We start from the raw sequence: 23,924 nt of genomic DNA, 5'->3' as shown, positions 1-23,924 counted from the left end.
TATTAGTGTGCTGAAATTCAGGAACCCATGTTCTTGTCTCAGCCCAACATGAGAGAAACATTATTTTCAATACTGTATAAGGCAAAAGGAGAGATTCCAGGGAGGGAGAGAGGCTGGAAGGAGTCACTGCTTTCTGCTTGGACAGATTTGTTTTGCACAGTGTCTTCTGTCTTGATTTAATGGTGAGTTGGCTCTTTCCAGCAACTAGGGAGGGGAGGAGGGACGGGAATATGTTCCCAGCCTTTGGCCAAGAGTGTCCCAGAGCGTCCCGGGCGTGACCTCTTCAATGTTTATTTTTCTTTCTCCACAACTGACCCAGATGCTGGGACTTGAGACTCGGGCCCTCCTGGCCTGTTGAACATTTCCCCCTTCTGTACAGCATGTGATGGTCCCAGGAATCAGGCTGGGAACAGTACCTGGAACTGTTTTTCTCTCCGGCAGACTGTTCTGTCCGTTTGCATTCCAGGAACTCAAAACCCGTGAGAAAAAGCCTGGGAGAACACTGCCACCCAGTGGGGATGGAGGCAGGGGTGCGAGCGCCCGGGGACACCGGCACTCCGCTTGTGCACAGCAACAGCGAGAGGAAAAAGCCCTTCGGCCAGAACAGCAAACCACCCCAGAACAGAACGACAGGGAAACTAGGTTTTGGTCTGCTTTATTAGAAAACAGCTACAACGAATGTTCAGAGGAACCAGATTAGCGTTCATTTATATTTGCAGCCTGTGCAGTCTCTTTCTTGGGAATGACAGCCAGGTTTGCAAATAGATGAATTTTTTTGGTCATGCAGAACTGAAAAACTAACAAAGTGTCTTCAAGCAAACAAACAAACAAACAAAACAGTTTTAACTTAATCTAATGTGCCAACCACTGGAAAAAAGCACAGCTTTGGAGGAAACGACATTCTGTTTCACCAAAGTTACAAATCTTTCATTCCAAGAAGCACCTTCTCTTTTTCACTAGTAGGTGCTGCAAATCCACCTTAACACAATAAATAATTGAACAGACTTTGGGACCAGGCTGAGCCAGTTCAAGCACATTTCAGGGCAGATACAGCTGGGAAGCAAATTTCCCACCTACACATCCCATTTCTTTGCCTGATTGGAGGTATTGTGTTGGCAGGAGTAAACTACAGCTGGTCCCTTTGTTTTTCTGTGGAGGGAAGGAATTAAGATAATTTAAGGATACACTATACAGAGGAAATGCAAGGGCTGAGCATATATACAGATACTCCCCAGAGGACCCTAGTGGCGGTATTTCCATCCATTGCTACCTGCAGCTAAAAAACATCATCGTTGCAGTCAATGCCACAGGGGCACGGAGGTATTGCGTTTCTTTGTAGTTCTCATACGGTCAGACAGAAACTGCCCCAGGCACAATCCTACGGATGTGCGTGTAAGACTTCCTGAGGGTAACGCTCCCATGATGAGACACCCCCCGAGGCAGGACACACTCTTCTGTCAGCTTCTGAGTTTCAGGGTCCCAGCACAGCACTGTCGCAATGACTTCGTTCTTTTCATCTCGGCCACCAGTGATAAACAGCTTGTTGTTGCAAGGAGAAATCCCACAGCTGGCTCTCTCATGGGTGAACTGAGTCACCAGGCACCATGTGTCTTCCTCGGGGCTGTAGGAGTAGAGTGCTTTCATTGCCCCACCTGGAGAGGAAATGGATATCAGTTTGCACTGACCATTCCTGTAAAAGATTTTAACTAAACCACCCACTTCAACAAGGCTCCATTCCTGACATTCCTAAGAATGATTTATGCCCCAAAGCTAAGAAAAAACAAGGTCAGAGGATACTTTATTTGTTTGAAAGCCAGATCCATAGAAGGCCACTTATTGTTCTTAAGGCTGTGGAATTTAAGACCAGAACAAACTGCTGTGGTCATGCAGTGTGAGCACAGTGCACCCAGACCTTTCTCACACCTGCTGCTTCAGCTAAGGACACAACTTTAGAAAAATACAATCTTGTTTAGAAGAGCTTAGATCATGAAGGACTAGGTGTGGTATGCTGTCACTATTAGAAATGGGTACGTGATTTCTTCACTGACTCCTCTAACTTCAGGGTCCATCTACCCATTAAACCTCCTTCTACCTGGAGCTGGCTATTTTCAAAAGCTCATTCCTCATTTAGGGGTTTGTCAGACTGAACTCATAATCTTCGTATGGGTAAGCTAAACAGAGAGTGACCTTCAGTTTCTCCACGTTTCCCAAATCTGCAGTGATTCTTGAACCTTTCTGTGCACTTTTTCCAATTTTGCAGGGCCCTTTTCTTTTGAAAAATGGTCAATACCTCAGTACCCAAGAAAAGCTATGGAAAGATATTCCCTCCTGAGAGTACCAACAGCTGAATGGTTCTTAGTCTGAAATTTGCAGGGACTGGGTCTGTCTTCAACTGTATAGAACGGGGCTGGGAAAACCTTGAAGCCACAGTCTTATGGATGAGTTGCAACAATGCCTGGGATCCTATCTGTTGGCAAAGTAGTTATCTACTGTAGTTATAATAAATATTGGTTTTGACAATACTAATCCAGTACTTCAGGGATGATCAAGTCACTGTGAGGTGCCTTAAACAATTTTTATTTCCCAATTGGAGCAGACTGAAAACATACACGTTAGTTAGTGATTCATCTGGCAGTTGGTAATTCATCAGTCTGGGAAATTTGACTGCTTTGGGTGCAGTAACCAAATGTTCTTTTACCTTTTAAACTTCAGCTGGGGCTGATTTCTATCCAGATTGAACTAGATTTGTTTCTCAGATCAGGAAACAATAGGTTTACTGGTGAAAGATGCTGAATGAATGTAACTGGAGTATCGTGTCAAATTTTATCGGGAGTTGTATCAGCTAGCCCATAAGTCATGCCTTCTCTTTCTTTCTCTCATCTTGTGTGGAGAGGGTGATGTCAATCCCTGTGCTGAGGAGGAGCACAAGGTATTTACATACACACAAGGTGCACGCGTATATATATATATATATATGTGCACACATGCACATTATAAATCTCCCTTCAGAACTCCATTTACTCTTTGGTGATACCCTGGCTCTGTGCCAGCCCTCAGCACCATATTGATTATACCGCAAGTGAGAAACTTTCTGCGCCAAGGCTGGGGCGGGGGGAACTCTTCAGAGCTCCTGTTTTGGAAACAAATGTTCCTCTTTCCTTCTTTTGGTTTTTCCAGCACCATCTGGAGATGTGTGCAGGCTCCCTCCACAGTTCAGCTCATCACCGTTAAACACCTGTTCTTCCATCTTTGCTTCCAGTTCTGGCAATCGACTGAATTAACCCCAAGTGCGATCTAGTGAAGAGGTCTGGGTCTTTGGGTGTCAGTGGCTCTGCTCCCATGACCTGCTCCTAGTACTCATATCCCTACATAAATCCTGTATGCAATGGGCTGTGTAATGCCCCTAGAGAGGAGAGGGGGCATGATGTAGCCATGAGGTCATGCCCTTGCCACCTTGAACCCACCTTTGGAGGCTTTAAGTTGTCTCTGGGCTAGCTCCAGCTTTCCAAGATACCTACCACGCTAACAGGGAGTTTGACCTGGTGACTCTTCACTACTGTTTGTGAATGTGCTGGATTCCCATCTCTCACTAAGCTCAACAGGAAGAGCCATCTGACCATTTGATTACACTCCATAGAGTTTGTGGGTAAAACTAACACACAGAAACAAGCCCTGCTGTGTCTATACAAGAAGCAACATTAATGCTTCACCTACCCACAACATAAATGTGATCACGGAAACTTGCAGCATTAATGCATTTGGCTTCTACTGGCATGGCAGCTTTCAGGCTCCACGTGTTGGTCGCAGGGTCATAGCACTGAGTCTTGTCCGTCGCCAGCTTTCCGTTGGGTCCTCCCCCAATCACATAGAGTTTCTTCTTGTAGCTCGCTGCTGCAAAGGAGCTTACATTGACCATGAGGGGAGCAGCCTGTGTGACCGTAAAAAATCATTAGTAACCATTTTGATCTCGAGTAGTCAGACTGATGCCTACGGGGTGGGAGACTGTGAGTTAAGTCATCCCTTTTAAGATGATCAGTAGGGTTCAGAAGATGATATTTCTAGGGATAAGGGAGAAGTATGTTTCAGCTTTTTCTTAAGACTGTAAACTCCTTAATAAAAATATGCTCTGTTCAAATGCTGTTATTAAAATTATGTTGTCAACAATTCAAAAGCTAGCAAATGTCAGAAATGCCTGAAATCTCCTTTACATACTTAAATACATTGAAAAAAACACAAGAAACTTGTTCGTACTGATCTTTCTCCTTGCAGCTGTGATTGTTAGAGTCCTCTGCATTGCTTTGTATGATCTAAAAACTAGGGTTTGTATCTGTCACTATGATACCTAATCTCATTAATTTCATGGATTAATTGGCTGCCTAATACTCTCCTCATTGCTTGAAGTACAGTTAGTAGAACTGTTTTTTTTCCATTCTGTTTACGTTGAAACCTGTACTTTCAACTTAAATGTGTAACCCATACCATACATAATGCACAGGTTGATACACACATCATATATATACTATGTATCAGGGCAGTAGTTTTCAGCCTGTGCTCTGGTTCATGTATACTGTGCTTTTACTCACTGATTTATGGACTACTAGCTTTAAAAGCCAACTAAGAAAAGGAAAGTTAGGCATTAGATGTCTCACAGGCAATGATTGGCAGGCAATCCTGTGATTTTTACTTTCTGAAGGATACATATTTCTATAGAAAAAATATTTAGGGTTTTTACAGACCAGAAATACTTAAGAGAATTGTAGTAGATCCTGTCTTACTCATTTTTATAATTCAAAGCCCTAACATTTTCTGATTAAAATGTTCCAAATGAGTAAAATGTTATGTGATGCAGTATCTTACCTCTGACCAGCAATTATGAAAGGGATCATATGCTTCCATGCTGTTGATTCTCTGCATGCCATCGAACCCTCCAATGACATATACTTTCCCACCCAACACAGCCATTTTATGCCTCCATCGCCCAATATTTAGATACTCAATTTGTATCCATTTGTTGATGGAGGCGTTGTATTTCCAGACATCATGCTTTGTTTCTTTGCCACCTGCAGTGTACATGACACATATAAATATGATAGCATAGCTTGTATTTACTCAAAATCTCCAATATGTTTAAATTTTAAAATGTTCTCTCACAATAGAAAATAAATCATTGGTCCTTATTATTAGTTTCTTAATTACCTACACCAATGTCCTGGCCCTGTTACACAAGAAGAAAATTTCTACATTTAACTTACTTAATAGTGAAGGAAACTCCGAACAATTGGGACCATATGGCTGGGATCTCTTTTTTTTGTACCTCTCCTTCAAATCTCTTTCTCTACTGACTTGGATTTGTTCCATATTTATAGATTGAAGATCAAAACTGGACCCTGAAAACTCATTCTAGAGCTGACTTGCAAGTGAGTCTTTACTCATGCTAAAGCGGAGAGTAGTGTTTTAAACAAGCACTTTTGTTTGCATATAATTTTTGGTGTAACTGCAATACAAATGGAACTAGTTAAGCCTGAAACGACATTTACAGACTGAGTAGCTTATTCCATCATCTGCAACCTGATTAAACATTTGCTTCACTGGTGTATATACTGAAAACAGAATTCATATTCCACTGAGAAAGTGTCTGCCTTCATTGGTATTCTGTACTGCAGGCAGATCACTGCAAAGTGATGGAGCTCATCTCTGGGCCAAATAGCAGATTGAATAGGAGATAATTAGCATGCTAGAAAGAGTCGTTTGTAATGCTTTTGTCTCAGTATTTTTCACATGTATGCGCTGAATTTTATTTGCACTCAAATAGCTGAAGTGGCTGAAGGGCCTGAATGTGGCATTCATGGTCACAATAGGGCTGAGAGACTGCAGGTGTTTCCCTTACCGTCCCTTGAAATTTCCCTTTTACATGAGCTTGTTCTTTCCTGCACAGGCTGAACCTCTGGTAGGAGCCTGAGCTGGACTGGGCGGGTGAATTTGCTGCACATCAGGGGGCAGGGAGAGATTTTTGAGACAACTGGAGGTTTATTTTGTGTCTGTTCTTTCTCTAGACCGCAGTTCTTTCTAAATTGAGGAAAAATTGTAACTAAATTAGTAAAAGTAAGAGAATGGTGAGTGATAATTCATGTCATTTTTAGTTATACTACAAATGTAGTGTTTCGGTCCGTCCAGTCAAAGCATTTAAACTGTTCAGGGAAATGGCGATCTAAAAGTAGTCATAATCTTGTGCAAAGAACTTTCCTGTTGTTCAGATACTAAAAGAGCAGGGAAGACTCCAAACTGTATCCAGATACCGAGGGAAATGAGCACGTGGGAGGGGAGGTCAAGTTAGGAAAGAACCAAGTCACAGCAGCTAGAAGAAAGAAAACAAGAGTAGAAGGACACACAGGAGGAGGCAGATGTTTAATCGGGATTGAGCCACTAATAATTTGGTTTAGCTGGAAAGAAACTACTGACTTTGGTCCACTCTGCCCTTTAGTTGGGTGGGAAGGGTGAAAAGCAGATAGGAGAAAGGCTAAGAGGGAATGGAAGGAGGGAGTCAAAAATATGAAATTAAGCGGAGAAGAAAGAAAGAGGACTTGTGAGAATAGCAACAAGAGGAAAGCCAGCTTAGACTCACCATAGCAGGGGAGGTGTTAGCCTGGCCTGGAAGTAGCCTGGATAGAGCATAAAAGAAAAGCGGAGAAGAGACACTGGAAAAGATGTCAAGAATAAGAAGAAACGAAAAGCCTGTGACCTTGAAAAAGAGGAAAGAGTAAGAGATTAAAGGCAAATGGAAAAGAGACCTCTCAACTCAAGGGTGTGAAGGTGTGAGGGATGTTCCCTAGTCGGGATGTTTGACTTAGGTTCCCTTCTACAGCTAACTTTTAACAGAGGGTCTGCCACCAGGGTAAAAAGAAACACCCTATGGTGGGTTGAAAGGAAAAACCTCCTTTATTTCTAACTAGGGAAGGAATAATCTAATTCTTATCCCAGGATAAAGATTTAATAAACTTTAAATTGTAATGAGGTGATAAAAATATGTGGATTCCCAAAAGGGAGAATGCAATGGAAGATATTTGAATAAAGGCAATGGACCACTATTCATACTTAAGCAAAGCACTCACACCTTAGCCCTCCCTCCTCCTTTCTACTGTCCTGTTTTAAGTGAACATAGAATTTGGTGGATGATTTTGCAGAACAAAGTGTCCTACCCATGGAGGCACTGCTCTGTATTGTGGTCTGTAACGTGACGGTGATTATCAGCTTGCTGTCACATTTTTCTTTGGAAAGCAGAATGAGATCATCAAACTTGTTTTTGACAGGCCATCAAAACCAGCTGTCAAACTGACTAGCAAGCTTGAGTTTAACCTTTTTGATTATCAAAGTAAAAACTCTGTAGCTCCAGGATCAAACCCCTACATGAAGCTCAACTGTATTTGTGTGGGAATTAAATGTGCCTCCTGAAGCTCTCAGGATGAGGGCCTGCAAATGTTATGTTCAGACCCATGCTGTGTGTCTGGACCATTGGATTTCATCTGGCTTTGGTAGTTAATATTGCCGTTAGCAAGTGGGTGCTTCTACAGTCCTGCCTGATCCGCTGTTGAAATGCTCCTAAAAGTGCAGTTTTCAGGTAGCAGCCAAACAGCGGTGACTGTTCCCTGCAGGTTCTTTACTGATCCTTGCAGAATGAGTCAGATTCTGGCAGGATTTTGCTTATGCATGTGGAGCTGCAAATGGACTTGTTACAAGAAGATGCTGGAGCAATTATTCTTCATTTTATGTTTGGTAAACTGTTCTCAGGGGCCCTTCCGTGACCACGGTCACTGAGTGTTTAGGGTGCCGCACACAAGTAGCCATGCATATAGATTAATAGTGTTTGAAAAGGAATCCTGTGCTAAAACCAGGGCTAGGCTGTGTCCTCACACATCCAGCGCTTCTCTGGAGCCTGTTCAAAGCCAAAGCATTAGGAATACCTGTAGTGCTTAATTCTCCTAAAGCTGCCTCAAGCATGCTCCCGGATAAAAGCTGGAAATAATTATGAGAACCCTCTGCTCCCCTCTTCCACTCCCAATGTCTTGCTCCTTACCCGATATGTAGACTTCATTTTTTAGCGTAATGCATGCAAACTCCACCCATTTTTTATTCTCATTCTCCGTCTCCTGCTCTGTGATTGGTAATTTTGCTACTTCCAGGCGGCTTCGCCTCAAAGGATCCAGGCAAGTCACTTCTGCTACAAACTTCTCATCTTTTGTACAGCCCCCTATGATCATAAACACCTCAGACTGGAACTCGTGCATCCTGGGCTTGGTTCTTTCTGTAATAATCTAAATGCAAGCAAGACAGAGTGAGTACACAGGACACTTACACCTACAATTACAGAAAGGTCTGGTGACCTTTTTCCTGATTACCTGTTTTGCAAATCACAACTGGCTTACATCAGCTGAACCAATTATCAAATGCTCTCTAAGTTGAAAGCCTGATTCCCAGCGTGGCACCAAGAGCTATGAAGGTGAGCACTAGTGACAAGGGTGGGTGCATGTGAGTCAGCTGAGAAGGACAGGTTTTATTTGGGCTGACAGACTGAGGGCAGGTTAGGAGGGCCCCAAGGTTTGTGTATGCCCTGGGGAGCTTGGAGAGAGCAAGACTGCAGTTAGGCTAGCAGAAAATAAGTGCTCTCATTATTTGTCCTGAAGAGATATGTTAAAGTGTCAAAGCAATAACAATTCTCAACTGTGGGGTTTTTTATTTGTTTCTTTGTTTATAAGCCTTAATTTTAAGCCAAAATTCGAAGATTTACTTAAAGCCAGCACCAGGCTCTGAAATATGGTTAGCTCTAATTTACTGCCTGTTGGCTCAGTTTATTGACCAGGTCTTTGTTTCAGGGACACTGGAAAAAGTCACTTCCCGGGTAGATGTTCACCGAGAGCAAAGAATGCAGGGGGTGCTTGGAAACTTGTGTTCTGCTTGGAGGAAATACTTGCAAGCAAGTAGAAATGAGTGCATTAGTGTCCCGAGGTATGCTGGCTCTATGCTAAGGATAGAAGGAATAACCTTCTTTATCCTCCCCCACCCCCCCAGTTTTTCATACTGGAAGAAATGCAGTGTAAAAGACATGGGGAGCACATAAAGTTGTTCCTCTGCTTATGCTGTATCACAGGGCATTTGCCAATTTGCAGACCCTGAAACTCTTCTGGGAGAGGTCTGCACTCCTCTGCGGTAATTGCAGTTGTTACTTTCTGCATGCCCCAGAGAAGCACTCCGTGGACCCACAGGTTACATGCTGTGACAGTAGGCAGCTTGCTTACAGTTTTACTTCTCTTTCTACTTTTAACATGTTTCTATAAATCGGCATAATTTATCTATATTAAAAAATATTATTTACACAGACATAAATCTTGTATTTTCCCTATGTTTAGCAAATTATTAGGCAAATTTTTTTAAAACATCTGTCCCAGAACTTGCCAGCTTTCAGAATTCTGTTTTTAACCCGTCTGTCACCATTGCCAGGCGTCAGCCCTGGGGAGGATAGCTGGCAGGGCTGCCTCTGACGGCTGCCCCTTTGAAGATGAGTGTTCAACCCTGAGCAACACTCCCTTTATCTGTCCTGCGTGGACCTGACAGCGCTGCTGAGTGGGGCAAGGCTTCCTCGAGGAGTTCCCACCAGACTGCCTGGCACTGCCCCTGGTCGTCATGTACTGTCTTACACAGTCACCGGCACAAAGAGCCCTTGGTCTCTCCCCGCCTGCCAGCGACACATCCACTGTTAACGATGGATCCACAACATGCTCCTGAGGCCTCCTGCCTTTCTCTGACCCTCTGACTGAGGAGGCACACACGTTTCCTCACACGCTCACATACCTTTGCTCCTGTTGTGAAATCTGACCTCTGGTTGCTCTCCCCTCTACCCCATATTTTGGGCCAGGAGATGTGACTGATGATACCTAACTTTCCAAAGAGGACGGGCAATTGAAGAACTGGAGATCCACCACAGCCTACCTTGAGCAGGCAGGACAGAACTCCACTGGATGTCAGGATGAACCTGTCTCTTTGGGTGCAGGGACCTCTGCAAATGAGGAAGATAGGCAGACCTCTCCTCTGGGAAGAGACCATCTTCTTCACGGGAGGTTCTCTCTTTCTGAAACATTTCCCCCCATATGTAACAGATGGAGATGTTACATATTCAGATTTGAAAGAGTCATTACAGATTGTGGCACAGTTTAGTGGGAAAATTATTCTTCCTTTCTTAGGCTTGAAATAATAGCTAAGAGGGTGAGGTGTCAGGAGTAACACCATTTGCCTTTTTACTAGGGAAGTCACCTGGAGTCTTTGTTTAACTGTACAAGTGTGTGTACGAAGGGTCGAGCTCAGATGTTCATAAACAGGAAGCTGTACGCTTTGTTTTAAAACAACCTACCAAAACCTTCTAAACTCCCTAAATCAGCAGGATAACTGGTGAGGCCCACCTTGACTTTTCAGTAGCATCAGTTAGTAAAACTTCAGTGTGAGTACCTTCTTCTGCCTCATGGTACTGCTCCTTCCGATGGGATTTTTGAGCAGAAGCATGAGACATTTAGAAAGAGCAGCAAATACCTTCCTTTTTTACTCACCTCATTGCCTGACAGATGGTACATTCTTGCTTCCTGGAGCAAAGGAAAGACATCTGGACATTGTCTAATGAGTTGATCAGCTTCAACAGTCTCTACAAAATACCAGGGGTCCAAGAGGGGCAGCCGGACGTTCTCCAGCACGTACGGCAGGAGAGGAAACCTTTCCGACTCCTTGTAGCGAACCCAGTTCATTACAGTTTCGAACACCTGTGCCTCTTCTGTGACGTAGAGGTCATCACTCTTCAGCGTGCTGCAGAGGATGTCGGCCGGCAGCTCCAGGAACTCCTCGTAGTTCAGGACCTGGGTGAAGTTCTGGATAATGTAGTTCTGCACTTGTTGTTTCAGGCTATGCAGGGAGTGGGCATCAGCCAGCCGCAGGATGCCAACACAGTTCTCTGGCTGGAGGGCTTCGGTGAGAAAACTGGCACAAGCATCTACCATGCGAAGGAACTATGGACAGAAAAAGCATGTATAAGCACAGAGCAGTTACTTGCATGACTGTATCACAGGAGAGCTATGGAGCTTTGGGGCTGGGTCCCAACCAGCCATGCGCAGTACAGCAAAGAGCTGGGGGAGACAAGAAATCAGTCATACGAGGACAGGTATCTCCCAGAATCTGCAGTCTGAAATGAAAATTTCTTCCTCCCACTGTTTTTTCTCCCTCTGCATCTGTATTGCTCCTTGTCCCTCTTGCAGGACACAGAAGACCTGTGACAGTTACAATTTTATTTGTTTCACAAAAGTAAAGGGTTTTCTACCATTCCCCTTCCCTCCATGAAATCTCAAAGCACTAGCAACATGGAGTTACAAAACACAGATAAGGTCCTCAGGCTTCAGATGTGCTTACCCTCCTTCATCTTGCATGTCAGCTCAGATCAACTTGAAGGGAGTCTGGTTTTGGAGTGCAGGTGGCTCCACTGTCTGCATTTATGCTCCCACCATCCAAACTCTGAATGTGTCTGAGACCTTGCAAGGGTGGTTGAAAAAGAGTGCTGGGGTCCGGGAGGTTTGGGCCAAAGCGTGGCCCCCCCAGAGTGTATGGGCATGCTGTCCTATACTGGGGGACGTGGCAGGAAGAAATTGACCATCAGCAAATCTTTGAGTTGCCTGACAGCCAGGGTTGTCTGGCAAGTGTCTCTTGTGGGGGAGGCCTTCGGAGGTTTTAGTGACCTTTGTTTTCCTTGTCATCACCATTGGTTCAAAAAAACATAGATGTGCATTTTACATACAGAGTCTGCTTAATCGAAGAATTTCCCATGTTTATGTTCAATAGGGCATCGCAACTACTGCCATTAATTTCCTTTGCACAGTAGCCCCACCTGAGGGTCCCAAATGTGCAGATCCTGGACCACAGATGTCTGCAGGGCATTCGCCATGAACTACAATGTGAGCTGGGTTGCTGGTGATTATTCAGGAATTTGGAACCAGTTCGGGGTAGAACTTATAAGTTACAGTGCTTCATCCTGGGCTTTCCATCACCTCTGTGATTTCAGATATGGATAGGGCATCAGTATTTCATGTTGGTTTTGCCACTGAGCAGTGCAAACAGCAACATACAGAAAGATGGGTCAGAACTGATGCTGTGCATTTCCGTCCATGCTTTTTGGGTCCTTTTTCCATCCAGCGTCAGCAAGCAAATGATTTTAACTCATTCTGTCCCACTGGGGAAAGTTGCACAACAGTAATTTAGGGGCAAAGAGGAAGCGAAACATTTTTAAATACTGTAGTATGTAGATTTGTTTCAGTAATTAGGGTAGAATCTTCCAGATCTGGCAGTGTCGTGTTGACACATTTAGACTGTTTACCAGGGCTGAGCGATCGCAGACGCTGCGTACAGACTACCTGGTTCCTGTTTTACATTTAGATGTGGTCAAGAGTTTAGAGAAATGCAACTGACTGATGAACAAGGGTACGCGAGGTCTCAGAATATGTTGCTGCCGTTGTGATATAAATACGTCAGCGGCACGATGTGGCACCACGGCAGAGCTCAGCGGCCCCTCGGTGCCTGCCACGCTCGCATTGCCTGTTCTCTGGGCTAGCACAAGGTTAACACTTTGAACTCAGCAGTGCGTTTCCCTGAGCATCTGAAAGGACTCTGCCAACATCAGGTAGTCCTCAGACCTGAGGCAGGTTAAGCATTAGCCTTTTAAAAGTTGGCAGTAATGAGATGCAAAAAAACAAATCTGGGATTTGCCAAGGTCACTCATCAAGTCATCCACAAGTCTGGGAATAGACACCAAAATGACGTTCTCACCAGCCTATGGCCCAACCATTGTAGAGTGCTCTAATGATTTATACGTGGCTTGTTAAGAGCGATACTCACAAGATGACACCAGAGGGTTTTCTCCCAGGCGGTGCACATTGGTCTAACGGGCATGCAGGCACCACTGATCGCGCTGGGTAGCTGTGTTTGTGGCCAGACGAATGCGGAACTGCGAGGTGTGGGTGTGAGAAATGGTCACCACCGAAGGCTTAACCAGAGAGGTCAGACCACTTGGGAGCATATCAAGGCAGGACTTTCCCTGGCTGCTCCTCCTCATCTCCATGCTACACTGTCTCCCAACCACTCCCTTCATTTAGAGACAAAACTCCCCCCAAAAATCCCCCAAACTTGCTGGGCATGCTTCAGTCAGTCCCATGAGAGCAGGTGACTCAGGAGAGCACCCAAGAGAAAGACACCCCTGAGCCTCTGCTTCATCTGCTCTGATTATTCTTGCAGAGCTCTAAAATTTTCTTCTTTCCCTTCTGCGAGTACCCCTCCTAATGCCACCCTAGGCATTTTAAAAGCCCTGTTCCCTGGGAACAGTTTCTTTAATAACTGGGTCCTTCTCCTAATACACCTTTGAATCCAGGTTCTTACTTGCTAGAGACATCCCATATGCTTACCTGGCCTCCACTTGGCCTTCTCTTTGAATAATAAAATTTATTCTCCCCACTCAAGTCCTTGCTTGTCCCAGCTTTGATTCAACTGTCTAGTGTAAGCAGTGTCAGCAGTCCTGCCTCCTGCTATAACCCCCAGAAAGGGAAGGGAACAGTGGTTGAAAGGGCTCTTATTCATAATCCCTCTCTGTATGCAGCACACCTTGGGGTCAGATACTGCACCCTGCAGCTGCGCTGCCCTCAGCCACCCGCTCTGCCTGCAGCTGCAGGGGCAGCACGTCCCAGCTCAGCAGTAACACCTGCGTCCCAAGGGAGCCCCACGGCAGGGATCCAGCTGGGCAGTGAAGGGGCACAGCGGCCCTTGCAGGGTGGCCTTCTGGGGAGCTGACAGCTTTCTGAGCCTGCGAACCGATCTCCAACCTGGAGCTGCCCAGAAGCCCTTTGTTAGCAAATCATGCCTTCTTGGCCGGCCCTTGCAGGGTGGCCTTCTGGGGAGCTGACAGCTTTCTGAGCCTGCGAACCGATCTCCAACCTGGAGCTGCCCAGAAGCCCTTTGTTAGCAAATCATGCCTTAAACCTGCCCTGCCACAGCCACCCTGGCTGTTCACTGCTAAGTGGCTACAGGATGGTTTTCAGATAATTGACAAGGTATTTTCCTTATAGTGTCTTGTTCATGAAAAGTGAATTAACATACAGATGAGAGGTGCTTTGGGAGTCAGTAAGGCCATCAGGCTGGTGGTGCTTCAGCCATGCCCTGGGGGCAGAGCAGCCTTGCTCTGCTTAGAGCAGTCAGAGCGAGGCAGCTCGGGGGCATCCCCCGCTGTTCCCACTGCAGCTGGCATTTCCATGGCAGTGGTCCTCACAGCCTTCACGACAATACTGTTTCTTTTACATCTGCTCAGAAGCTTCCTTCCCTCCCACCATCTCTTTGCTTCCACCAAAGCAGCTGACGTGGCCCCTCACCCAAGCCATGCTGAGGGAGTGGGGTAATACAGAGGTTCCTGGGGGGGGGCAGGAGGGGTGTAGACAGGTCTGAAGGCTGTTGTTGAATTACCGCGGGGGAAGCAGAGCTCTCTGCCACAGCCCTGAGAAGCAGCTGAGAGATCTTGGCCCTACCAAGACGTGAAAAGATGAGCTGCTCCGCAGGCAGTGCGGGTGGCAGAGGGTGCTGGGCTGGATCCAGGGTGGGCAGAAGCCTCGCGAGCATGGTGGCTGGGCAGCCGCCAGCCCAGACAGAGGAGGTGACTATTGAACTCATGTTGCAACTGTGCTCTAGGTGGAAAAAATTTGTCTGGGTCATTTCAGGGTGAGGCTTAGCTGTTCAGCAGCTCCCTGTTCCAAACCCTTCACCTGCTTCGCCCAGGAGGAAATCTCTGTGCACAAAGCACACTGCAGAGGGGACTTCTGCTCTCTCTGAATAGCCTTCCACCTGCTCCTGCTGTCAGTTTTGGCTGCATTTGGTCAAAACTTATTGGAAGGGACTAAGGGAAGGCATAATTATGTAAAACTTTTTCAAAAATAATTTCTAGAGAAAAGCAGATTATCTATATTGGAATATCTAGAACTGTGCAAGTGATTTCTTTTTTGGTTCTTTGTCAAGTCTGAGAGATTGAAAAGAGGCACTGCCAGAAATTGTTGCTAGTCAGGTAAAAAAGTTCTATTTGGAATTTGGTTTTCTCACGTCATTAATTGGAAAGGAAAGCATTTCCCAAACAAAAATGTTACAATAAATTGCAGAATTAATCTTTTCAGCTGTTGATATATTGAAATGAAACATTTGACTCTTTCAATTGTTTCTGTTTGTTCTTCAGTATAAATAGCAGAGACAATCTGGCAGAATGCTAGTAGTTACTAAATCTTTTTTACACAAAACACATTTTCAGCCAAAACCCTCACCCGTGTATAATGTGAGGCTTTAAGGCCTTGTAAATCTTGATAGTATCCAAGACCATTGCAGTAAGACTTGGGATCACTGCTTTTAGTTGAACATTCCTGGTTTTCTAGGTTTTTCTAGTTTACTATTCTCGCTCATGGCACCCTCACGATTTTATCATTACTCTAACAGCGTTCGATAGTTTTCTTAAAGCACCAGCCTTGGGAATCAAATTTAATCTTAATTTTAATGAAAAATAGGGAAGAGAAAGGAAAAAAAGGTAAGTTTATGGTAAGTTTGATGGTTTCAGAAAAAAAAAAAAAACTGAGGAATGATCCTAAGGAAAAAAGGTTCAGAAGAAAACAGAAAGAACACACAAAAGTGTCCTGAAAATGAACCAATAGTAACCTTTGAGTGCTAACAGTTTGCAGTATTGGTCTGCTGAAAATGTCAGTAAGTTACTGCACTCCAGCCCCAGGCAACATTAAAGCTACACCACCTTTTCTGAGTTACCTTGGTGAGCACTTTGTGATAACTTTCCCTTCTCTTCCCACAGCAAGTACCAGTTCCCATTACCCCAAAAGCCACAGGTTCATTTCAGAGCGTGTAAGATTCAAGAATCTGAAGTTCATAATGAACCATGATGATTATGGAGTCAGGTGTTTCTTGCCTTCCTTTATGAAAAGACTGGACACACATACACACATTGGCACTTGGCAGGTTATGCTGGTTGCAATTTGTTAGCAATTTGCAGCTTGGTACCAGGGACTGCAATTTGGTAGACCTCACAGGTGATTTACAGGACACGTGAATACCTCATGGACCAAAGACTGAGTAACGCTGCTCAAGTCTGACTTCCCACAAGTCCCAGGTCATGACGAAAACCCTTTACATCAAGAGTCCTACAAAGGAGGATGCTAACTTTGGCTGGTGAGCCTTCATCTCAAGGCAATGGAGAGGGAGAGACAAAGTTAGCTTCCTGCTCTGGCTGGCCGTGCCAGCCACTGCCCACTAACTCTTTTGGGCTGCAGGGTGACTGGCCTTCACAGGCTGACCTGAACCTTGGGGAGCACTGTCCCAGCAACACAACCCTGCTGCCTGGAAGGCAGCATACGGGAGCAGCTCTTGGAGGCAGAGCGGGTCTGTTTGCCTGTTTGCACGGCACCCAGCACAGCAACATTCCAATACATGGCTGCAACTGCCATTTTTTTACCACAATGTAAGTAAGTATGAAGCAAAATGCTTCCAGTACCCATGAAATCAGAGAAGTTTGCAGTGCGTTAACCAGGGTAAGACATGGTGTTGCCAGAGCAACAAGACTGGATCGGTGCGTTTGAGTTATCTGTACCTGAAAGAGGCTGGCAGCTTCCAAGACTTTCTGTACGTTTTGCTTTGTGATGAGCATCTTGCTGGTATAGGTGTAGTCCAAGAGTATATTCATGGTTTCTGCGTCAACTCCTTTAAGTATGATCTTCTCTTCATATTTCTCTCTTAAATCATTGCAGAACATGGCCCTGAAAAGAAAGACGTTCATATTTTACTGCATCCCAGCCAGGATGAGGCATTCTGAAAACATTTGGTTATAGACATTTCAACACAGAATACTCCAATTGCTTCATGTTTTATGCAATTAGTCCTGTAGCAAAGTAACAAGGAAAATCCTTTTGTTGCTTTCATACCTCTTTACTCATGAGTTTGATAAGGCATACACACATGATGAATACTCCAGAGCTAGGCTCTACAGTAGACCTGGAGCTCCATGGCAGCAAAAGGCAGCTGGGACCTTCCCTGAGTAGTGCTCTGTGTCTGGACTGATGCTGCAGAGCAGTTGTGATGTCTCACCTGCTGGCCTCTTACAGACTCTTACTCTTTCTGTTTCTAGTACAGGCCCAGTTCATCAAGCCCAAACCTTCAAGCCACTGGCATTCTCCATACTTCATTAACACTTAGCACATGTACTTTATAACCCTTGGCAAGGTCAATACCCCTGTGCTTCCGAGCTGCAGAACGCTACTTAGACTGAACCCTGAGGGCCAGACTAGATCCACATGTCTGATAGCCTCACCTCTAAGCTTCCTAACATATCTTTGACCCCATTAATACCACAGATGGGCCAGGAGAGAATGGCTTATGGATTTTCTTCTAATTAAGAGGCTGACTTTTCCTCTGCTAAATTTTGGGAGCTTCTGGTAGGACTGTAGAGTTGGTACCTCTTGGCTAGAGAAGTACTTGAATAATCATGAATTAGAACTACTGTTAGCCAGAAAGCGCAGTGATTTCATGCATGTTGATACCACTTCTTCTTTGGTGGATAATTTGAAAGGCGACCACCATACACACCTTTGGCACTAGTCAGATATTTCTTGTGGGATATAAATCAGAAATTTCTCTAAGAGCTATTTAAATCCACTTTGCTTTGTGATAGCTGCAAGGCAAACACACGCATCTTCATCTGCGTTTTGAATTCATAGTTTTAAGTATTTCTTCCGATGCTTTTGCTTTTGCTTTTATTTAGAAGTTTGATCAGTCTTGTCTTGTTCACTGCATTCAGAGCGCGAGATTTCACGTCATTTGGAATCTGGCTCAACAGACTAGAAGTACGTGAATCCACTTGTAACTGCATTGGTGAAAAACATGTGCAGATCTAAAGTGTAATTAGAAGCGCTCTTTACCCTGCATACCAAGCCCTTCTTTATTAGTCATGTACAATGTTGACAGGTCAGTGCAACCTGGGAAGTGGCTAGAGGTCCAAAGTCTTAGGCCATGCTTTTCTTGTACAAGCGGTGCCAGAATAAAGCTGTCTGATTGACACATCTTACTGGAACCAAGATGTAAACAGTTTTTATTGCAAAGCAGTTAGGCATGGTGAATGGCAAATGGATGGAAGATACCAACTGCTCGTTGCTCTAAGAGCTACCTGTTACTTGCCTCAGCAGAGATTTTATAGCAAGAGAGAGCTGGTATTAGCTATCTCAGTGTATAAAACTGCCTTTTGGATAAAGAGACCTAACTTTTGAGCAGGGAACTTGGGCAGAGAAGTTACTTGTCAGAAAAGATGCTTAGCCAAAATTCTCATTTTCCCTTCACTCATCTCAGCTCGTTAGAGGTTTTTGATTCACTGCTCTGCTCCATGGTCCAGTTTCTGCTGCCACTGAAATCAGAGTATTTGAAAGGCATTAAGACAAAATGCTCCTTAACTTCAGTGAGCGCAAGACTGGGATTCTCCTTAGCTTTTCTCCCTTTTGGCAGTGTCAAATGTTGTATGTCTGGGGCCTGCAGGCAGGTGGCCATTTGAAAACAACAGCCTTCGGTACCCACTTCGCCATGGGAATGGGGTTTCAATGTTGAGAGGGAGGTTTGTACAAAACAGCCCATTTCAATTGCACGGGATTGATAGGTGCCGAATGCTTCATCTGAATGAGAAATATGCCGTTGTAGGATGCAGGTGTTGTCTGCTCTTGTTCCTTTTATCTCTTAAACTGGTGACTCCGGTCTTGTATTTAACCATCCCTGTCGGGGAGGTGAGAGCTCTCACTTCCGTCCCGCAAAGCCGAAGTCTTTGATGGAAGTCAGTTAGAGATACCCAGCACTACACCATTGCAAGGCTGCTCAGAAACCAGCCTCAGGATTCTGGTGGAGGCTTTGCACAGGGATCTTGTCAAAGTGCTTTCACCTATCTGTCTCCTAATCTGTGAAATTGCGTTAGAGCTGCCATCCACTCCCGATCTTGTAGGGTACAGATTCACGTAACATAGCTGCAACCTGCAGAAATCACACATCTAAAGCACCGTGCTCTCCCACCAGTACTCCTCTCTAGAAGGTGGCAGGGCTGAACAGGGCAGTACTATCCAGGAGAGCTGACTCCTGTAGTGGCCTTCCTTCTACTCAGATGGAGTGGACCTCATTCCCACCCTGTGTGCCAACCAGAGGGAACACCCTGACACCACTCAGGACTGATCAGGCTGAGCTTCTCTCCTGAGGATTAAAATGCTGCTTCTGAACCTTTCTGTACTTACCCAGAGAGGAGTGTGATTATTTTCTCTGGGGCTCTAAATCCTTCAGATGTGGCTATTAATTTCATTGTCTGTTTCCCTGGTTCCTGCCCCTGTGTAATTCTAAACTAAGCCTTTGAACCAACATTTTCTCTAAGAAATGCACATCTGAAGTGAGGGCCTAGAGCCAAATTTAGATACCTAAAAATTGGTAAATTTAGAAAAAACAGGGAGAAATCTCAATTAAATAAATGAGGGATTGCGTTTTATGAAGCACTTTTTAAGCACCCACCCACACTGGAGTGCTTGTGCTTGGAATTATGAACCTGACTTCAAACAACCATGCTGGAGTTTGAGGATGCTTTGAAAACATTGCTTCAACCTCTCCCAGCCCCATTCTCCCACTACCTTGGGCAGTGCAGGAGTAAAGAACTACTGCTCTCCCTTGGTCAGCTTGTATTTCTCTCCTCTGCTTTGTTACCTTCATCCGGGTAAATGGAGAGTTAATGCTTTTATGTCTATAGATGCAGGACATGTCAGAAGTACTAATCTACTCTCAAGCAGTGCTGAAGGAAGGACTAGAAGTTGTTAACTTTGTTTAACTGTGTTTAAGTAAGTCAGCTGCTACAGATTGTTTGCATTATGGCACCCAACATTCAGGAAGGGGGTTGTGTAACATGCTGTTGCAGGGGAATGAAGCCCATGACTCACAGGGTCCCTTTGCTTTGCTCCTGTGCACTGGTGTTAGAGGCCCTGTAATAGCATGGAAAGTACTCACAGGAATAGTGTGATTTAAGAATCTCTCCTTTCTTTGGGCCCATGCAGCTTCTAGTGAATTATAGCAGGATGAAACAAGCCACCTTGTGAGTAGCAGAACTAGTGAAGCTCAGTTCCCTGCAGACTTGTGTCCTCCTTTCCCTCTTCACAGTAACCTCAGCTTCCCCTTCCTGAGCCCTCCATTCTCTCTCGTTATTCCTCTCACACACATTTCGCCGTCCCTCTCAGGACACTCAGCTCTGTGCTGGCTGCCTGTGTCTGGCCGAGCAAGGGCAGCGCGTGGTTTGGCTGGTTCTGGGCACTGCATGTGTTGGCTGGCCAGGATGCGGTGCTCGTTACCCAGCTGAGCACCATGGGGTCCCAATCCTGGCATGTCTCTTCTGCCTAGCTACTGGTTTCCATCAAACTTGTGGGAACTTCAGTTTTGAGATTTCTATCCTCTGCCAAACGTGATTGAAACTAACCCAAAGAGTCATGACAAGAGGCACTGACAGAGAGGCAGACAGTGTGATATAATAAATCTGAACTCCATGGGAAGCCAGGCCAAACACAAGCACCCAGGGGGGCAGACCCTCCACACGTTTGCAATTGCCTTGGGATGAGATGACCTCCAGCCAGGTATCCTAGGGTATCCCCCTTCCTTCAAAGGGACAGGCTGTAGCTCAGGGCTCAGTGCAACACCGGCCGACAGTAGTTAGCAGAAAACTGTCTTGCCCGTTTTTAACTGTTGAAGTCCCTTCTGATTGCAGCACTTTTCCTCACAGTGGAAGAGAAATTGTTTTTTTTATCAAGTATCATTATGGTAATTCTGATTGTAATTTGTGCATCTGCTCTCCTTCCTGCACACAATGCTGGTAAGAAATATTTGGGCATTTCTGCTTTTAGTTGCACATTTTCACATAAGCGATACATGTAGTCTATCTGTAGAAATAATACCTATCTCCATATATTCACAGATACAATCTCTATTATGAGATGATAAAAGCAGAACTGTTCTTCCAGGCACTACCAGCAAAGCTTACTAGACTCCATTAAAATCAGATTGCTGCTCATGGCACAAGTGGTCACAGGTTCTTTTTTCTCATGTTTCCTCTGTAGCTATTCAGTCATCTGACCACTTTAGCAGTAAAAAAAAGAAAGAAAAAAAAAAATCCCAGCCATGCAAATATGATTGTCTAAACGATAATGGAAAATCTGTGTTAAAGCTTATACCGAGTTCCTCTGTGTGTCTACAATTTGTTCTTGTTGTCCAGTAGTCTCAGACAATCTATTGTAGTACTGAAAGAATGAAAAACTGAAGAGAACCAGAAGGACGGGGTTAAATGGTAAAATTGCATTCAAGGAGATATTTCCTATTGCAATTGATTTTCGGTAACCCTAGGGAAGATGGAAAATTCCTTCTCTTTCCTCCTCAACAATTTTATGCAATATATCTTTTTATCGCAGAATGGTAATGGCAAAAATTATCAAGTTCCACAAACCCACTCCTATCTCAATAAAAATACCATGTGATCTGAATGAATATTCCTCTTTGCCTGAATCCCAAAGGGACAATACAAGGGGCTACAGATACTTGGTTAAAACACCATTTTCTCATCCACTTGTCTGCCAACCATTCTCCGTTTCTTTGCATGCCTCCAGCTGACTTGCTGAGTGCTGGTATCAGAACTCCGGCAAATCCACAACTTGGCACCTGCCTTCTTTAAGTCTCCAACTTTAAAAAAAGAGCTGAAAGGTGTCAGGAATTACAGACTCACTGCAAATTTGCAGAGTTTAGCACCCGGTTTACACTCCTTGGAGATCTACAGTTCAAGCCTAAGAAGCAAAGTAAGTTTATTGGTTTTGTTTCTTACGTGCCTTACCTGAAATAATTGCTTGCTGCAGCAAGGACCACTCGGTGACAGGAGAATTCCCTGTTGTCCACGCACAGGACGACATCTGTAAGGGAATTTTCAAGCCGAAGGTTCTCCAGGCCATTCTGGAGCACCAGAGAGAGACCTGTATCATCAAACTTGACCTTTTCACCACTCGAGACTTCCACCAGGTCCCCCATTTTTGTCGAACGCTCATTGTCCAAAGAAATCTCGGGCTCCTCAGAGCTCTTTTCCAGTGTGTCCCCCATTTTCTGGCCAGCACCGTCTCATTCTGTTGGTGCTTCAATCTAAAAAGAGCTCCTAAGGTTCAGACGAGTCACATTGCAGAAGTTGGGCGGATTTCCTGTCCAGAGGTCTCTGCTTATCTATAGCTGTCACACACACATAACAGGAAGCCTTGCACTTTCTCATCCTGTTAACACAAACAAAGGCTGTGTTTTTTTCGGTGAATTTCAGGCAGTATCAACGTGTTTAGAAAGGACTTAAGATGCCTCTGGATGTGAGAAGATTACAAGTGACAGGGAAGGCCTGCTTCCCACCCTCAAGCCAGTCCCTCACTGTTATCCGGATCTGCTGGTAGTAGTGATAGGTGCACCATATGGCTATCGAGTCACTCCTGACAGACTGGGCTGCTAAGGGGAAGAGGGTATTATTTTAAATTTCTTTTTCCAGGTATGTGATTATTAATCATTGAACTAGTTTTGGGTTTGGTTTTGTTTTTTAATAATATGCTCACATATTCAGAAAGGCCTCCAAGTGGCTGTTTCCATCCCTCATGACATGTTAGCTGACAAACATTGGATGGCTTTTCTTTAAGGCTAAGTCGATGTAACTCTCTCCAGGACATGGAGCAGCATCAAAGATCTCGCAGCTGATGGTCTTCAGGCCACACTGCCAGGCACAGTGATGTCCTGCATGGGTCCATGTAGCCAGTGCCATGCCACCAACTCTGGCTAACAGTGGAAGCTAAAGGAGAGAGCCTAGGGAGCAGTGTGTGCATGCTCATCCCCATCATCCCCACTGCTGGAGGTAGCTTGAGTCACATCTACATCTAACTTGCAGTCCCCAAGATAACGTGGATGGTGGTGGGACTGTAGGCTGAGCACCTGGCGGTGGGGATGCTGCAGGGGAGCGCTGGGGCTGACCCTCCAGCATGACAGAAGCACACAGAGCACAGGGCTGAAGGTTTCATTTTCACCTAAGACTGAATTGGATCTACTTGGACCTCGCCTAGATGAGAAGCTGACCCAGCTGGCTGAGATAATAAGCCACACAGCCTATTGAAAGTAACAGGGTAAATCCCCTGGCTCACTTAGGGAACTCTCATGCTGTGGAGTTAGAAAATCACACCCCCTCTCTCTCGCCCCAAGAGGAATGTAGGGCTAACCTCTAACCTTGGTAGCTTGAGTGCTAACCAACCTTGCCTTTGTGATACTTACTTCTAGGAATCCTCATTTGGCCAATCCTCATGTTTTTATTGTGTGTTTGGTTTCCTCTTTTGTGTCCAGATTGTATAGCTGAACTCACAGTGTTAAGGGAAGCTTGGTTGAGAAGAGGGAGGTGAAAGTGGCGTTCAGAGAGAGCCGGATTTAGAGTGTTCTTGTATAGGATAGAATGATCAAGAGGAAGGAAAGCAAAAAATCTCCCTCCTGCTTTCCCCTACCTCCGTGTAATGGGTTTTCTTCATTCTGTGTAGTCTGTGCAGTGCTTTGGCTTTTTCACAGCTGATGTAAATATGTTCCTGCTGCCTTTTGTGCTCACTTTTGGTAACGAATGCTTCCTTTTTTAAAGCCAGTCCCATCTTTCCACCAAGTACTGCTCCAGGAATACAATCAGAAAATGAAGGTACACCCTTCAATTTGAGGGTACAACCCTCAAAAATATCAGGTGTGCTTTTAAAATCACAATATTTTAACCCTATCTTGGGTTAGGTTCT

The 23,924-nt window shown here is 44.9% G+C and overlaps 2 protein-coding genes across 2 annotated transcripts in view; one reads left to right on the top strand and one right to left on the bottom strand.

Annotated features, from left to right (window-relative positions):
* KLHL24 (kelch-like family member 24) overlaps positions 1 to 23,924 on the top strand; it is an 82,061-nt gene that overhangs the window by 18,497 nt on the left and 39,640 nt on the right. The gene's annotated exons all lie outside the window — the stretch shown is intronic.
* On the bottom strand, positions 634 to 22,331 carry KLHL6 (kelch-like family member 6). Its single transcript, XM_009318818.1, has 7 exons — positions 21,977 to 22,331; positions 16,694 to 16,859; positions 10,593 to 11,042; positions 8,072 to 8,309; positions 4,858 to 5,060; positions 3,715 to 3,928; positions 634 to 1,652 (listed from the first exon to the last, which is right to left on the bottom strand). The coding sequence occupies exons 1-7, from the start codon at positions 22,234 to 22,236 to the stop codon at positions 1,351 to 1,353; spliced, it is 1,833 nt and encodes a 610-aa protein (XP_009317093.1). The 5' UTR covers positions 22,237 to 22,331; the 3' UTR covers positions 634 to 1,350.

Source organism: Pygoscelis adeliae, unplaced genomic scaffold, assembly GCF_000699105.1.
Source record: "Pygoscelis adeliae isolate BGI_AS28 unplaced genomic scaffold, ASM69910v1 Scaffold30, whole genome shotgun sequence".
NCBI classification, from domain to species: Eukaryota; Metazoa; Chordata; class Aves; order Sphenisciformes; family Spheniscidae; genus Pygoscelis; species Pygoscelis adeliae.
Note: the sequence above shows the minus strand (reverse complement) of the source record. Positions and strands in the feature narration are given on the sequence as shown.